At 44.3% G+C, this 14,143-nt stretch overlaps 1 protein-coding gene across 3 annotated transcripts in view; it reads right to left on the bottom strand.

The window, feature by feature from the left end:
* The window catches only part of LOC126475527 (sialin-like), a 103,483-nt gene that overhangs the window by 30,951 nt on the left and 58,389 nt on the right, over positions 1 to 14,143 (bottom strand). For 2 of the 3 annotated variants that reach the window (XM_050103461.1, XM_050103462.1), the window contains 2 exons: positions 10,474 to 10,715; positions 168 to 288 (listed from right to left, as the gene is read on the bottom strand). In XM_050103461.1, the coding sequence (XP_049959418.1) occupies positions 168 to 288; positions 10,474 to 10,715 (363 nt within the window). The remainder of the gene's footprint in view (positions 1 to 167; positions 289 to 10,473; positions 10,716 to 14,143) is intronic. The other variant, XR_007586742.1, reaches the window with a different exon arrangement.

The raw sequence follows: 14,143 nt of genomic DNA, 5'->3' as shown, positions 1-14,143 counted from the left end.
ATTGGTGCGACATCAAAACAATTTGCAAGTGCGCTTGCTTAAATCGACATGCGAGACACTGTACTACAGCAAAATGCTAGTGGTGTTGTAACTTCCCAATAATGTTTACTTATAGCGCCAAGTACTAAGTGTAGGATATATCATCACCTCTGCTTTTCAGCACTCACCTGAGGGTGGCACGTTCCATGGCTGCTCGTCAGCGGTAGTGAACACAGCGTAGATTAAGTACGACACGGCGGCCACCGCAGACGACAGGTAGAAGACGGCATTCCAAGCTGAACGCGTTGGCTGTATATGCATATAAAAAAGATTGCGTTTATTTTCTGTGTTATGTTTTAGCATGTCTACGTGGGATATAAGGATGTCAAGTAACGCCAAAGTGTCACGTATCAATTTTTTGATTAACACGACACTATATTCCAAACGCATTCATCACAGCCAGTGACAAGTGACACATCTGTTATATGGAACATGCAAGTGTGGGTTAACGAGTATTTCGCTCTCATTTAAGTATGTGGCCGAAAGAATCAGCCTATAGAAATTGTGAAACGAACCCTGTCGTCCAGGACCGCATGCCACAAAGGGCGCAGATTCACCACGAGATGGGGAAACTCACAGGCGTCTATTGTCTATTGAGGACTAAGCGCTATAGTGTGCGAGTCAGACAGATGAGAACCTACATCATAGGGAAACCCAGTATAAGCCTTTTGTGGCCAAGGAGACGTAGCAGTGTTAAATATGGCGGACTTAAGACTGGCCATAAAGGGAAACATTTATGAAAACTATTTAATTCTGTAGTAATGCCGGGAATCAAGCCACAGTAATTTTAATTTGCCATCCTCCATAAATTTTCCTGGTGATCCCAATAAAAACTGAATGTTGATCATTTCTATAATAGTTCAGGATTTACTGTTAAAGTGAAACTAACAAGTTTTGTAACAAAGATCTGAATGCTAAAATCGGAACGCTTTGGTCGATCTTAACGATGGACATTTCATATGGAAGCGCGTCATTAAAGTGACAAGCGTCATAAATATCACCTATGTAACTTTATTTGTTTACAGGACATAGTAAATTTAAATTATCAGTGTTTACAGTTAAGCATCAGATCATCATTTTCTCCAGACAAAACACATTGATCAATGACAGCATGATACCTTATTGAATCATTAGGCAATAGAATATTTGTCGTTAAGTTTAGTGCATAATAGTTATTTTTGTTCATTATTTATTTATCAGAAAGCACATTGGTGCAAGGCTGCTGGCCGTGACATTCAAAGTTAAGAAGGAAATTGTATTGGTTTTATGTAAAAGAATTTAGCGTTTATTATGGAATGGTTATTATTGTTACTGTATTTAGAACGTGAAAATGGTCAAGCTATGTTTATTTAAATGTGTTAAAATGTAAAGTAATGTAGAATAAGCATAAGTCAATCAGATGGACAGCTTCAGGAAAGGGAACTGCGCTAGTCAGTTGAGCGGAGATGTTCGGCCCGCGGGAAACGCGGTCTCTGACGGGCAGAGGGCAGTTCTGGTCGAGACACCAAAGGGGACAGTCCGGATGGAGACGTGAAACGGACGGTTTGCCTGGAGGCACCAAAGGGTACAGCTCGGATGCAGACGCGAAAGCGGACAGTCGGTCTTTACGCAGCTAGGAAGTGAAACGACTTAGAAAATTTCGCGTTGTGTAGTGTAGTGGGACTTAGCCTCTGAGCGGTGAGCAGCCACTCGTCTGGTGTGAACTCTAACTTTTCGCGTAACTTGTATTTCGCGATGAGATTGTGAATGATCGAACTTTGTCAAATAAATATGCACTCGAGTGTAACAATAAATCTAAATACGACCTCTTTCGCTATTACTTTGCTTTCTGAATAAATATTATTCTAACCAAATCGCAGTTGTGTGGTCTACACCATTTATGGGTCGTTAATTTAGTTCCCGATATTATTATTACTGTTACTATATGTTATGTTAACTTTGTATTTCGCAAACTTGCCATCAGCCTGACAATTTAACCAAAGGGCCATAAGTGTCTAATTCAGGGCGTGTAATGAGACACGTGCGGTTCAACCCGTAGATGAGTTTGAGCCAAGAAATTTCGACGAAGAGGAACCGCATGTGAGCCCGAACATCGTTGGGATGTTAGCTCGCACAAGCAATCCAAATATCGTACATTTGAAAAGCTTGCACCCGGATGTGGACCACACCTAAATTCTGAAACCGTCAGCTTCGTCACGAATGTTTTATTTAGATGACAAGCGTGTGGAATGATGACTAAGGGTGTTACGGTACGGACGGAGTAAGGAAATCCAGGCTATAGTGTTGCAATTCTTGTCCTGAAGGCACGCGACATTGTCTGGAATTCAGGTACTGAGCCAGGGGGCGTAGTAGTGGTTAGTACGCTGGACTATGATTCGGGAGGATGACCCCGATTTAAGTTTTCCATGATTTCACTGACCGGCTCTGGGCAAACGCTGGAATGGTTTCTGCGAATCGGGCACTGCCGAGTTCCTTTCCCATCCTTTCGTTGTCCGCCAAACTTGTGCTCCATCTCCAATGGCTGAGCTGTCGGCAGAACATTAAACTCTAATCCTCTTTCCTTCCTTCAAAGTCCGGTTCGGTCATATCACCCCTCCTTCACGTCGTCATCTTCACCTACGCACCGACGGCTGTGCCAGTCGTATCCCCTATGGCCTAGCCTCAGCTGGCCGCCAATTGCACTCAGGAACCAGTCAGTGAGCTGGCCCCTAGCAGCTTGTATGACCTTCAGGGCCGTTCTCTGACACGAAGGCACTTGGGTCGGCGCCACGATGCACGCACCTGCATCTGCCCCAGATTGTTGGAATAATAAAGTGTTTTCCTGAATGTCGTCTGTCCAGCCAGTTTCAACTCCGAGGGATTATTGCAGCTCTCGCCAACTGATCACATACAACTCCCAGCTGGTGAACCGAATACCATCTTGACAAACCAGAAGAATGACTCCTACACCACCCATCGTTGACATCACAAGGGAGAAAAGGTATAAGACGAAGCCCGCCGCTTCTCTGATAGAACCAAATTTGCCTACGAATTTAAACTTTTTATCCAACTGACGGATTATCATCACGACTCCGTGGGACGTACCAGAAGAGTCTATCATTTAAATCTGGAATTTGCATATAATCCGCTGATAAGGAACTTTACGCTACGTATGTACCATCCTGTCGCCGTTGAAAAGCTGATGAAGAAAGTTTAATATACCATAAAGATTATAAGCGGCTGAGCATCGTCCGTTAGCAATTTCAGGTACGGGAAGGGTTTATGCTCCATTTACCTCCTTTAGACGGACCATTTTTGGTATGAGATCACAGCTATATTTCACATCACAATCGATAACTATGAAGCCCACAGAACACTAATCATACTGCACTATATTGGGTGTATCATAATTGCTAGCGTACACCGACACAGGTGAAAGTATAGCATAATGGAAGCAAAACCATGCTAGTACACATGGAACCGCTAACGAGCTTTCTACAAGATAATTATGAAGTAAACTTTTCGGTTAATCTCATCTAAAAGAGCTCGAATTTCACCTGTGGTCCTTGAATGGTGGTACGCATGTGATGGGACCCCACCACATTTTGCTGCTCTTGTAAAACGGCACATAATGCTCAAAAATGATCCAAGATGGACAGATCGAAACAGCACTTCTTAAAAAAAGAAAACCTGTGCACGTTGTGCGTGACGTCACAACATGGTGTCGTGTGTAGGCAACAGAAGCTTGAACAGAAAATTATGAAAATTCACACTAAAGACTATTTGCCGTAATGGAGCTCGTTTGTGAGTGTAACTACTACGTGATTAAACGCGAATTGTTTTTGTTTACTTTGTGTTCACAAATTGGACGATGTATCTGTGTTCAGTCGACTTGCGATCTTCGTGTGCTAGGTCGAACAGGACCTGTCCTTTGGCCTCCAATATCAGCTGACGTCAACTCTCCGGTTTCTGCTGTCTGAGATCAACTCAATTTTACAACATACCTGCTGAAAAAATTGAAAAACTGGATCAGCGGTTTGCACAGCCTTCTGGAATTATGAGATGATCTGTAGGCGTTTGAAAGAATTTATAACTCGCTAGATAGGTTCAGTCATGGGTAAAGCGGATGGTAGAGTTAGGTTTAGCGGTAGAATATTGGGGAAATGCAATTGGCCTACAAAAGATATTGCTTACAACTCTGTTGCAGGATGCAGTCTACAATATTGGTCAAGTGTATGGGACCAGTACCAAATGGGACTAACGGGAGATATTGAACGTGTACAGAGAAGGGCAGCACGAATGGTTTCAGGTCAGTTTGACCCGTGGGAGAGTGTCACGGACACGTTGAAGAAACTGAATTGAACTGGATAAAGTATACTAACAAAGTTTCAAGATGCGGCTTTAAATGATGACTCTAGCATCTAACCCTATATTTATCCCTCACATAGGGATCGTGAGGATAAGATCAGAATAATTACTGCACCCACAGACGCATTCAAACCATCATGCTTCTGGCGCCCCACACATGAATGGAACGGGACGAAACTCTAATAAGGGGTACAAAGCGACGCACCCTCTGCCATGAATTTCTCTGTGGTTTGCAGGAGTGTAGGTGTAGGTGTAGAGGTAGAAAAATGTTGTATTTCATGCAAATGCGACGATGGCAGGGTTTTCCTTTCCTTCTTTCAGTTATTCCGCTTCATAGAGTTGTCAACACTCCAGTGTCCAGATTTTGGACGAAGCATCGATGAGAATCGACGTTCAATGCTTGAATTTCATTACCAGGGTTGAAGTCAATTACCAGCTTAATAGTCATCACACACCTTGGAAAGACACTAATGACAGCAGCATTTGGACGTATGAAGAGCCTTGGAGTTTGTTTGGTACCCTTCTCCAGCCTCCAGTACATAGTAAAGTATCTTTTGTCTGGAGGCTTAAATCATCACCTTTTGCCATTCTCTGCTCAGGGAGGCAAACGAATTAATTCTGTGTAACCTTTCTACTATGTAAATGCTCGTAGTAGTGATCAAGGCAAGCTCAATCACACAGTGAAATGGAAGGCGTGATGTTATGGAACATCCAGCAGAAACTCTCACCCTGTGTGGGAAGGCATTATGCTGCTGAAATGTAAGCCCAAGATGGCTTGCCACAAAGGCAACGAAACTAGGCGTAGAATATCGTCGACATACAGCTGTACTGTAAAGTTGCCGTGGATAACAACCAAAGGGGTCCTGCTATGAAATGAAATGGCATCCGATTCCACCATTCGTGGCTGTTGGGCTATATGGCGGGTGACGCTCAGGTTGGTATCCCACCGCTGTCCAGACAAGTCTTTGCTAGTAATCGGGGCTCAGGTCATAGAGGGACTCGTCAGTGAAGAGAATTATAATCCAGTCAAAGAGACTGCAGGCGGAATGTGCCCGACACCACCGCAGACCGGCTTGTTGGCGTACAGAGGTCAATGATAATCAGCGCAAAGCCTGCCATGAGCTCATCCGCCTTTCCATAAGCCGCCTATGAATGGTTCTTGTGGTCACCCAAGCACCAGCTGCACGTCGGATCGATGGTAATGACGAATCCGGGACTCTGATTGCCTCTTGGACAAATATTCAGTCCTCACGTTCTGTCGCCCCTCTAGGTCGACCGCTACCTTACTGGCGCTGTGTTCGGCCATGGTTGCCCATTCCTGCCAACATTGTCGAATAGTGACATCGCTCCTATTGAAACTTCGAGCGATTCGCCGATTACATCAGCCGGCTTCTTTGAGCCCAGCCACAAGTCCTCTCTCAAATGCTGACACCTGCATATGTTCTTCATGTGCCTGTCTGCAAGGCATACTTACTGTCCAACGGAGTATATGGATTGAAGCTTGCAGAGACTTAATGCCCAGGTATTGACATGTCCTCCGTTTACTATCCTTGTCAGCTACGTGGTGAAACTGCGCTGCAGTATTACACATTCATCCACTGGCCGACAAAGTTTACGATTTTGCATTATCCGTCGATACCTGTGTGAAAATCAATTTGTGAAAAATTTGCATGGCTTCTTTGTGGTGCGCGTTTTACCTTTTACCTTAGAGTCTGTAGAGGAAAATTTCCGGAAATCTGCATGATGATATAGATAACTAGGGGTAATCTGTGTTATTCTCCTTCATCTGGGCTTATTTTTTAAAGAATGAAGAAAAAATTACCATTTAACCACACTGCTGAGCACCCAGTGGCAGAGCGTCAAGTTTTGGGCACCTGACACCGCAGATCAGTGGCCGCTTCTGTGCTTCGATCTACTTCTGCGAGGCAATGACCATGCCTCCGGTACTGATCACTCTTCAGGATGATTCAGTACTAGGAACAGAGTCATCGATGACACGGAGCAGTGTGACAGTGGTATTCGTTCCACATGGTCAGCCACCAGGCTGCTGTATTTATACCCCTCGAGGCCAGCCAGCTAAAATCGAACAACTGAGCTATTTTATGATGCTCACTCTGTGCCAGACAACGCCGTCCTGCAGCTGCCACCACCGTCACCAGACCCCGAACCCTCGACAGCTGTCTGACCATTCAGGCACTTGGCAGCCCTACGCTCTACTGCCACTGTGGGTCAGCGCCACTGAGAAGCAGCAGCCCTCGCAAGTCTTGGGATATGCACTGAGGACCCGTCCCAAGCTTGTGCTGCTAGGGTCTGATACAGCCTACCGAGACACCCTCTCTGCAGCAGCCGTGGACGCCGTGCCAGTTGGCTCCTTTGGTATCACCAGGGACCTGACACTTCTGCAGTGATATTGTGTAAGCGCTACCACTGATGAGGCCGCCGATGTGAGGTCAGCACACTGGGAGCCACACTCACCAGGCATCAATACTGGTAGCATTGAAGACTGAATGAAAGTAAGTAAGGAACTACAAGGGGCATCTGTATCCATGGGATGCCTTTGCTGTATCCACATCCATTTCTGGTTTACAGTCTCTCGCCCACACCAAGCTATTCCTACACCCAATAATTTGATGTCACAAGAAGCTACTGAAGATGAAGTTGGACAACGAACGGAAGACAGCAACTGCTCCACGGTTCTGCAACAGGGATGTTCTACCCAATAAAATGAGTGAGTGTCAACTTAAGAATTTACTTGGGCGATGTGGTTATTTTTCCTATCCATTCTTCTTCTTTATTATTTTGGGTATACTATGTACTTTTGGTGGTAGTATGTGAGAAAAATGTCTAGAGAGCTCAGGATGCTATTCGGCGTCTTCTGGAAAAAGTAGTTTTGGTACAAGTGGATAACTTAGAACTGCGCAGTGAAAAGAAAAGTCTGAGAGAGAGAACAGTCACACCGTAATGTACCTGTTCTTAATACTAACACTGTTTTGTTTGTAACACAAGTTTCCGGTAAATTTAGTGTTAAAATATTTGTGTTTCATTATAATTTGGGTACAGCTGGCAAGCTGGGAAATTGGAGGGATGAACAATTATGAGGATAGCAGTGGCGCTAGGGTTTACGCAGTGTGCCATGAGAAATTAAGGGACAGGCAGTCATTTTATACCTTTTCACAAGGGTTAGTGTAAAGACATAGAAGGAAAAAATACGTCAAGGTGCTACTGTGATCACTTTTCGGAGTACTTCAGAAACACGAGAAATCTGTGGGAAGTTTCATTAACACATATGTACTGACTGAAGATGATAACGCCAGCAAGGCCCTATTACAGGAAGCCGGACAGAGAGCACTTGATACATTTTTGTGGGGTCTGCCACCGCAAATGTCACATAGGATAGTCGCGGAATTACCAAAGAACTTATATGAAGCAGAAGATACTGCAGTAACATTAGCCGAAATTGATGTGGTCAACAAACCATGGGGAAGAATAGATCAAATGACACTTGGTTTGTAGACTGAGACTTGGGTTGCTGATACAGTCTAACCTAGTATACCATGGCAACTCATAAACTGCTGGAGATGGAGGTGGTAATCAAGTCGCTCAGGATACTCCAGTCAGAGCACATGACGTGAAATTCACCTCAGTTGAAACTTGTCTAATAAACAAAAAGTGGATTTGAGGGAGGCACCGGCCTTGCCTCAGTGGTAACACCGGTTTCCTTCAGATCACCAAAATTAAGCGCTGTCGGGCTGGGCTAGCATTTGGATGGGTGCCAGTCCGGGTTTGCAGGGCGTACACAGCCTTTGTGAAGCTTTGTTGGATGTCATTCATGGGTATTGGAATCTGAGATTGATCCCTGAATGGAGGAGTAAACTGCATTACTGCAAGGCAGTATACAGATAGTCCCAAGAGGAATGGTCAGTATTCAAGGATATGAAAGGAACAGTTGTTCGAAACAAAAAGATATAGCAAAGATGGGCTCTAAAACGCATACCTTAAGAGCTATGAGCACTTCCTCGCCTTCGATGCAGTGAAACAAATCTTTTCTATTGCAGGATTTTTGCTTTCCATATTCTGGGATGTGGTAGTATGCAGTGAAACAAGAGAAAAATAATCCATACTGGTCCTCCCGAAGTATGGAAAGCAAAGAGCTTGCAATAGAAGAGATTTGTTTTACAGCATCGAAAATGAAAAAGTATTCATAGCTCTTAAGGTATGCGTTTAAGAACCCACGTTTACTAGACTCTTTTGTTTCGCGTGATAGTTATTGTCATGTCCTCAAATATTGACCAGTCCTCCTGGGACACCTTATGTGTATCAGTTTTATATAGTAGCGTTTGTGCTTAACATGGTTGTATGTTAATTTGTAAAGCTCATGAATCAATTTTTAAGATCGAGACATGATGAAACGACTGGCTGTTAATGTCGACGATATTCTTGAAGCCACTCCGACTTGGGAAGAGTATTACCAGTTATGAAGGGAAGTACTTCTTGCCATGGTAAAAGGAGGAATGAGATTAAAACTGATTAAGACAGAATCTATCAAGAAAGCATTAAAATTAAGTAACATTATTAGTGAGCTCGGTATTAGGCCAGAAGAACCTAATTAGGAGATTTTGAAATGTTCTCCAGTCCTAAGCATAAGAAATGATCGAGAATCATGTTTGATTCCTTTGGTTTTCACTTAACTTTTATTATGACACGGCCAATCCCCTGCCTGTCTATGGACAGAAGAATGTGAAGAACCAAAATATTTTTGAAAGGAAAATTTATTACTTGTTGTTTTTTACTCAAAACATACTTTTTAAAGAAGCACTGATGGGTAACTGCGGACATGCACCTGAGAAAATTGAATATGATGTTCACTGGAAAAAGCGACAGTTACTACTAAGACTTAAAATTTTGGGTCAAGTTTAACTGAAAAATTTACATTTCTAGAATCCAGTAGAGAATTTACTGAAAACAATAAATATTTCTTCAGAATTTCAAAGTATAAAAAGCTGACTAGATTGCAATATTTTTTAAAACCTGGGCAGAATGTAACCCCCCCCCCCTCCTCCCCTGGTATTGCGAGGTTTAAGACGGGGGAACGGGCACGTCAATCCTCTCGTTCAAAGAGCTTCTCCGTCTGCACAGGTCGATGGAGCTGCGCATTGTCATCCACGAAAATTATGTCAGAGCCAAATGCACCCCTAAAAAGACGGACAGAGGTAAATAGTACAAAGTCACAATAACGTTGAGTAGCGAGTGTGCCGTGTTTAAACCTCCCACACCGTAAAACGTGAATCATCTTAATGATAGAGAATGCTGGACGTATTCTCATATGGCGAAACATTGTGGAATATGACAATTTTGGTGGTCCAGGTAATATGTTGTGGGGAGGCATCATGTCACAGGGGCGTACTGATTTCCAAATCTTTGGGCACGGTCCACTCACAGGTCAACGTTACTGTGGTAATGTACCCCTTCTGCATGTGCGTCTTTTTAGGGCCCTGATGTCATTTTTATGGACGAGAATGCGCCACCGCATCGAACAGATCAGGGGTAGGAGCTCTTGGAACGAGATGATATTCAGCAAATGGCCTGGCCTGAATAAATTCCCATGGAGCACTTGTGGTATTTCGGGAGATGACTGCAGCAATTGCAGCACGTCCACGTACAGCAACAACCATAAAGCAGAGTCAATCGCACTGTGGAGAAATGGAACGCCCTAGAAGAAGGACTCTTTACCAACCTTGTGGCCAGCACGGGACAGCATTGTAGGGCACTTGTGGTGATCACACACCCAATTAAAAACTAAGTCCCGTTTTTTTTTTTAATGTACAGGGGGCCATCACGAATCGTGGTGACGTCACTGTAATAATTGTCTTTGAATCGTTCGTCTCACAGCGTATTTTCTGGACTATACTGTAGCAGTTCTTTCAACTTGGTCCACGTTTAATCGAGCTATGTTACTTGGCAGTGAAATATCATGTGAAAGTTACTTATGTCCTTAACTTTTGCACACCAGTGTAGAAGTTATAATCTAATGAACAAGCTTCGAAATGCCCCGTATACATTATTCAACGTAACACCGTAACTACTTACATTGGTGTTGGTGAATGCACCAACGATGTAAGGGATGGCGATGCCCGTTAGATTGGCGAACATGTTGACGATCCCGACGATGGTGCCCGCGTAGTTGGGCGCGATGGCCTGCATGTTGAGGTAGGAGCCCGTGCAGTCTGTGGCGATGAAGAAGCCACTAAGCGCCAACATCACGATGATGACGGTGCTGTCGCAGCCCACCAGTGCCACCACGACCAGTGCGGCTGCGTGCACCAGGGTGCCTAGGCATCAACGGTTGCCGTTACAGAGCTGTACGTCATCACTGATTCTGAAAATTCAAAACACTGTTAAACAAGTGCTATGAGCAGAGATTCTAAGCATCATGGCAGGGAATTATAGACAGGGTGCATATGTAGCTTGAGAGCTTCCCCCTACTCAGTTTGCATGGTGTTTGACAAAGCACCTCCAGCGGTTGTTGGAGGACCTTGACGAATAAGTGGGTGACCAACTATTTACAAACAAATTCAGTGGGCAACTATTCGGCTGAAGGTTTAGGTCAGCTAAAAATTACTGCTCTAAGACAATTATGTCACACTTAGGAAATAAGCAATATTTAAATTAAATCAGCTATTACCACAATTGTTACCAGCGTGAAGTTGGTATCTGAAATATAGAAGGGGCAGTGAGATGAAAAAGAGACAGAGGGTAAAAAGTAAGTAAACTGTTCATTGTTTCAAAAGAGTCGTCAAAAACGTTACTGCATTTATCCCACTGTGAGGCAAGACGGTCAATGCCTTCATGGAAAAACGTTTTCAGTTGTTTATGGAACCGTGATTGTACCGAGACATGCACATCTCCGTCCGAAGCAAATCGACAGCTACCAGTTTCTTTCACCAAGGTTTCAAAAATATGGATATTGCGAGGGGACGAATGGGGACTGTATGAAGGACATGTAAGCGCTTCTCAGCGAAAATTCTGCAGAGTACTCGAAGCAACAGGCACATCATTTCCAGGAAAGTCATGATGACCTTTTCCTTTGACTGCAAGGGCCCGCTGCTCATTGACTTTCTGGAATACAGCACCACAGTTAACGCACAGGACGACGTTCTTGATAGCCTTGGACACTGCTGACAACCCTCAGCCGACTCAACCCTTCTCTGAGGTCAGCGTGGGGCACAATTCCAATGAACGTGGTTTGACCACTTTGGAGTGTAGCACGAGCACAAGTTTCTTTGCGATGTACAGGATGGAACCACGAGGCGTCGTTCAAAAGCATTCGACGAAATTTGAGTGTGATATGAAGCAGAAAAGGGTGTTTATATTTCTTCATCCTTTCTGTTTCACGACCTTCTGTGGCATCTTCACAGGGAAGTACAACATTGACAATGGCATGAATACGAGTAGCTGGCATAGGGTCCCTTCAAGACCCGACACCCCCACCCCAGTTTGGGAACGCCCTCATTACTACCCGCACATCTATCTTGAGCATTTCAATAATGTCTCTGTACAGAAACATGCGTTCACCAACGCCTATGCACTGGCAGGATAGACAACACTTTCGACACACCTCAGATTTCGCATGTGGGCAGCAGGTGCTAATGTAGGGCTATAGCGTCACGCAGCTGAGACTGTGTCGATAGGGTTGCCTCTCCACCCAGCATGTGGTCGTCAGTGATTGCATATATGGACGACGTTGCCAAACTGGGGGCTTAAACGGACCCTTTGCTATTTTATTCATGTTCTTGTCAATATCACGGTCCCTCGTAATCATGTCACAGGAGGGCGTGAAACACGAGATTTGAGAAAGCCTAAAAACCCTTTCCTGTTTCTGGACCAAATTCAAATTTTGTCGACTGATTTTAAACGCTCCCTACTGGTCCCGCAATGTATACCAGAACAAAAAGTGGGGTCGCGTGACAGTCCAGGGGGTCAGATCACATTCCGTGGGGTTGTAACCCCATGAAGTCCTGAGAGAAGGGCTGAGTCGTCTGGGGCAAGTGTTAGCAATTCCTAAGTTATTCAAGAACTTTCCGCTGCGGCACATCACACTGAAAACTGTAGTTTTTGACCGGCAGTTGTGTGTAAATGAGCCTCCCCAAGAGAAGGGGTGGTTTCATTGACACCCTATATACCACCTGCTGAGTCCTTTTCGTATCGATTCCGAGCGGCGGTGTGTCTGAAATGTTTTCGCCGGCCAGGCATCAGAAACCAACGTCATTTTAAAGGCAGCGAGTCGCTGTTCTGATCTCCAGCGCGAAGGCGTCGAGAGAAAGAGTGAAATATGGTTAACAGGGGAGTGGCTAACGACCTTTCCATCGTGTGAAACGTGCACTATGGCGTTGGTCAGGTGATGAAATTTGGTGCAATTATGACATCTTTTCCCACCTTACATCTCACGTGATCTTCAGAGCTCCGGCCTTTCTTTTACTCATGTGTTGACACCTTGCTCTTTGAACCATCGTCTAGCTCGAGGATGAGGTCGCAGGGTGCCAGACTTTTGTACCGATACAGAAGAAGATCGTAGGCATCTTCGAGCCAAATTTCTGACTTCTGTGTCACACGGGAAGAAAGTGGTAGGGTTTCAAAGACGTGTGGCGCAGTGTATATACTGAACACCAGCGACCATATCATAGTACCTTGAGGTACGCCAGAGAATATATTTGCTTTGGAAGATACTTCTCCATTAAGGAAACGACACTGTGTTCTGTTCGATAGAAAGTTTTCAGTCCCTTCGCATATCTGTTCAGATATCCCATAAGTATGTATTTTGGTTATTAGGCGATGGCCTGGAACTGTATCGAAGGTTTTATGGAAGACAAAAACTGTGGCATCAATGTGAGCTCTATCTGGTTCCTTCTGGAAATGATCAATTAACAGAGAAAGCTGCGTTTTTAAGATCGGTCCTATGTAGGACTTATTCGGTTCTCCAGGAAAATCATTATACACGATTACAATAGTAGAGGACCTCTGTCATTTTCAGTGCAAATAAAGAATTTTCCCCTCATCACCCCTTACGTTCCTCCCCCTAAGGTCAAGATCAGCCACAATCCGTCTCCCACATCCAAGAGGAGATGGATGGTGCTCACTTCCAACGTCTGCTGTAGTCAGGTTAGTATTGTATTTCCCTTCCTCTGCTGTTTTTGTTTGTATCCTGGAACTCTGTTCTCCGAGCCACTTTTATTTTCCCCACCCTGTACAAACCAGACCAATGACAACGGAGAAAAAGAATTTTCCCGACCCCCCCCCCCCAGGACATTTGCCATTTCTAGCACAGACAAAGGAAGCTTCCCATTCCTCCCCACACTACTATGACTTTACAGTCGAAGATAACTCCGTTGTGCTGATAAAATGGCTGGATATCCAAGTTGACTCAGTTGTGTATGTGGTACAGTTGGGCTACTGTGTTTCACTATAATCTCCACCATCGCCAGTCGTGTGTGTAGTGTTTTCAACATTAAGAATGAACGTTTTTGTTATTTAGTCTTATAGTACAGATGTTTAGCGATTTTAAAATCGAGCACGGGCATTTGGTATCTTACTTAAAAATTTAAGTGGAAACAGCAACATTTTGTGTACAGAATTTGATGTTTAAACAACGTCTGGAAGTAATGCCGTGCCTTACAAAAATGTTCGGTCGCAAGAGATAGTCTCCAGCAAGTGGAGGGACATCACTCGTTTTCCAGCCACATGCTAACACTTCAGATGTGTG

The sequence above is a fragment of the Schistocerca serialis genome, chromosome 4 (genome assembly GCF_023864345.2).
Source record: "Schistocerca serialis cubense isolate TAMUIC-IGC-003099 chromosome 4, iqSchSeri2.2, whole genome shotgun sequence".
Lineage (NCBI taxonomy): Eukaryota > Metazoa > Arthropoda > Insecta > Orthoptera > Acrididae > Schistocerca > Schistocerca serialis.
This window is presented reverse-complemented; position numbering and strand designations above follow the sequence as displayed.